Below are 2331 nucleotides of genomic sequence, written 5' to 3' on the forward strand. Positions count from 1 at the left end.
TTAAAAAAAAATAAGCCAATAAATATCGCACACCCCTACACAGTAACTGTACAAGACATCTGTAATATTTAGGGGAAACTGAGCATTAAATGAAAACATACCTGTGCTGAATTTATATGTTTCACTGAACAAGGTCTGGCCCACAAGATCATACTGAAGTAAGCTTGATGATTCCGGAGGAAAATCTACTGATGCTTGAAGACCCTTCCTCCATGTGTAGACGATTTCACGATTAGTGTAAGCATCTGAAGGTACAGTGTAAGAGAGAGCAGCTGAGAAATGGTGCACAGATGGATAGACGGACGGACAGACACGACAGACAGATCTTACAGCTTCCAAACAGGAGAGGACATGTGTGTCCATCCATAGGAAAGTCCATCAACACCATTGGACACACTGCACTTACAGTCAGCCTAAAATATCCAGAAAACAGGCATTTATTTGGTGACCCAAATTATTTGCTATAATAATATCCTAATAAAAACATTCACTTATACTGAAACAGATTTCCGAGGGTTTCCTATCAAGGGTTTTTGAAAGCTCAGCCCTCATCTGATTGTTTTACCTCATGGTGTAAAAGACCGTTCCGTTTTGCATGATTCGAAACAGCTTGTTAGGAGACGTCATGTTGTGTGCGAGTGACGTCCTTGCATTGCGAAAAAACGTGTCTGGCGTCCAGATCTTGTCCACCATGCGATTGTTCAAAGGCAAGATTTCGACGGGCCCCTGAAAGGCTAACCTCTCGTCAACCCACATTTGGCGGAAAAACATATCCATGGTGAACTCCTTAGAGACAGAACAATTTCTTTCTGTGAAACATGGTTACAACCGATATGAATTCATAATTTAAGTTATTTTTTAAGCATAGTGTGGGTGAGGCTTGACATACTGATATTAGTTTGAACAGACATAAATAACACATCAGCTTGTTATCTACTTAGAAAGTACTTTAGCCACAAGACATGAAGCACTATAGCTAAATCGAAATAAAGATGTAACATTTGGGTGCTGTATTTTCTTACCATCTTAACATCAGATACTGGTCCAAAACTTGTGACGAATATGTCTGTTTTGACCTCAGTTACAGAGACTGCAAAGTTAATCACAGATTACATTTACATGTAGAGATGTGAGTCCATTACACTGTTACAGCAAAATTAAGTGAAATACATAAAGGGGTATTTGAGCATCAAAACAACAGAAGTTTAGTACAGCTTTAATTGTTTTCATACATTAGAATGTGTCCTGTTTAATTTAAAAAAAATGCGTAATCATACGTTTTCACCATGATTACAGAAAATGTCATTCAGTGTTACAATAGTTCATATATCAAAAAAAATCTTGTCAGGCACATTTAGACCAAAAATCATTAGATGACATTAAAAGACTCTAGTTAAGGACCACAGTGCAGCACTAAAATACTAATTAATTGTCATTTTAAATCTTTCCCAATCTTCACACCACCAGGTTTTAATCATTTAAAATATAATAAGAGTTTAGTATGATCTCTTATGCTTTTATATATTTTAATAAGTGCAGATTGTAATAAGTATGTTGTTTCATTTTTTCTTAAATATATCTGTTTCGCTGAATGACGATGGAACATTATTTCACCCATATTTTATTTTCACAAACATTATTTGAAACATTAAAGTAGAGACTTTACTTGCATTTAAAATGCTTTCTGTGTATAATAAAATCACTTTTGTAAATGTAATTTGATGTGAACACAAAATGGGATCTCGCCTTTGAACCACATAATGTCAAAACTTTGACAAATTATTAAAATTTCTAGTAATTTCTAATTCAAATTATTTAATTTCTATACTGGGAGGCCTGTGCTTACCTCCAGATCCCGGGCGCAGTCGATTGTCATAACCCTCAAGAAGTCGGTCTAGAATCCGTGTTATATTTTCTGAATTTATCCTTTGCTTTCCTAATACATCTGCAACACTACACAGAGAGAAATTACCATCTTGATTAGTCCTTTCAGTGAATGTAGACCTACGTCAGGTAAAATTAGCATTAAAGTTAACTCATTTAAAGTAAGTATACCTAGTCCATTAACTCACCTTGTGAGACATAACAAGGCCAAAAGAAGAGCCATTTCTGTTGCAAAAAAGTAAATAAATAAATACAAAATAAAATAAATTAAGCCATCATTGGTTAGAGGTCATAATGTGATGTACTGAACTGAAGCACTGTCTTATGACTGTCAGTAAATGAAGGGCTGAATGTGACTTGAAATGCTTTCAGGATAATCAAATTAAAGGATTAGGAAAATCCACTTGCTTTTTTAGCAACAGGTTAAAGAGTATATCAAGCAAACTA

The 2331-nt window shown here is 35.0% G+C and overlaps 1 protein-coding gene across 1 annotated transcript; it reads right to left on the reverse strand.

Annotated features, from left to right (window-relative positions):
* On the reverse strand, positions 1–2202 carry LOC107577705 (gamma-aminobutyric acid receptor subunit alpha-6-like). The gene is made up of 6 exons (XM_016263752.1): positions 2073–2202; positions 1847–1953; positions 1023–1090; positions 566–786; positions 331–413; positions 1–245 (listed from the first exon to the last, which is right to left on the reverse strand). The coding sequence occupies exons 1-6, from the start codon at positions 2105–2107 to the stop codon at positions 1–3; spliced, it is 759 nt and encodes a 252-aa protein (XP_016119238.1). The 5' UTR covers positions 2108–2202.
* Positions 2203–2331: the final 129 nt, after the last annotated feature.

Source organism: Sinocyclocheilus grahami, unplaced genomic scaffold (genome assembly GCF_001515645.1).
Source record: "Sinocyclocheilus grahami isolate Dianchi unplaced genomic scaffold, SAMN03320097.WGS_v1.1 scaffold6934.1, whole genome shotgun sequence".
Classification (NCBI taxonomy): domain Eukaryota; kingdom Metazoa; phylum Chordata; class Actinopteri; order Cypriniformes; family Cyprinidae; genus Sinocyclocheilus; species Sinocyclocheilus grahami.

Coding starts and splice junctions, on each gene's coding strand:
- LOC107577705 (XM_016263752.1), bottom strand. CDS start 2,107: ATGGCTCTTCTTTTGGCCTTGTTATGTCTCACAAG. Junction 1,954..2,072: donor GCCTTGTTATGTCTCACAAG/GTGAGTTAATGG, acceptor CTCTCTGTGTAG/TGTTGCAGATGTATTAGGAA. Junction 414..565: donor ACGGTCTTTTACACCATGAG/GTAAAACAATCA, acceptor TGGATATTTTAG/GCTGACTGTAAGTGCAGTGT.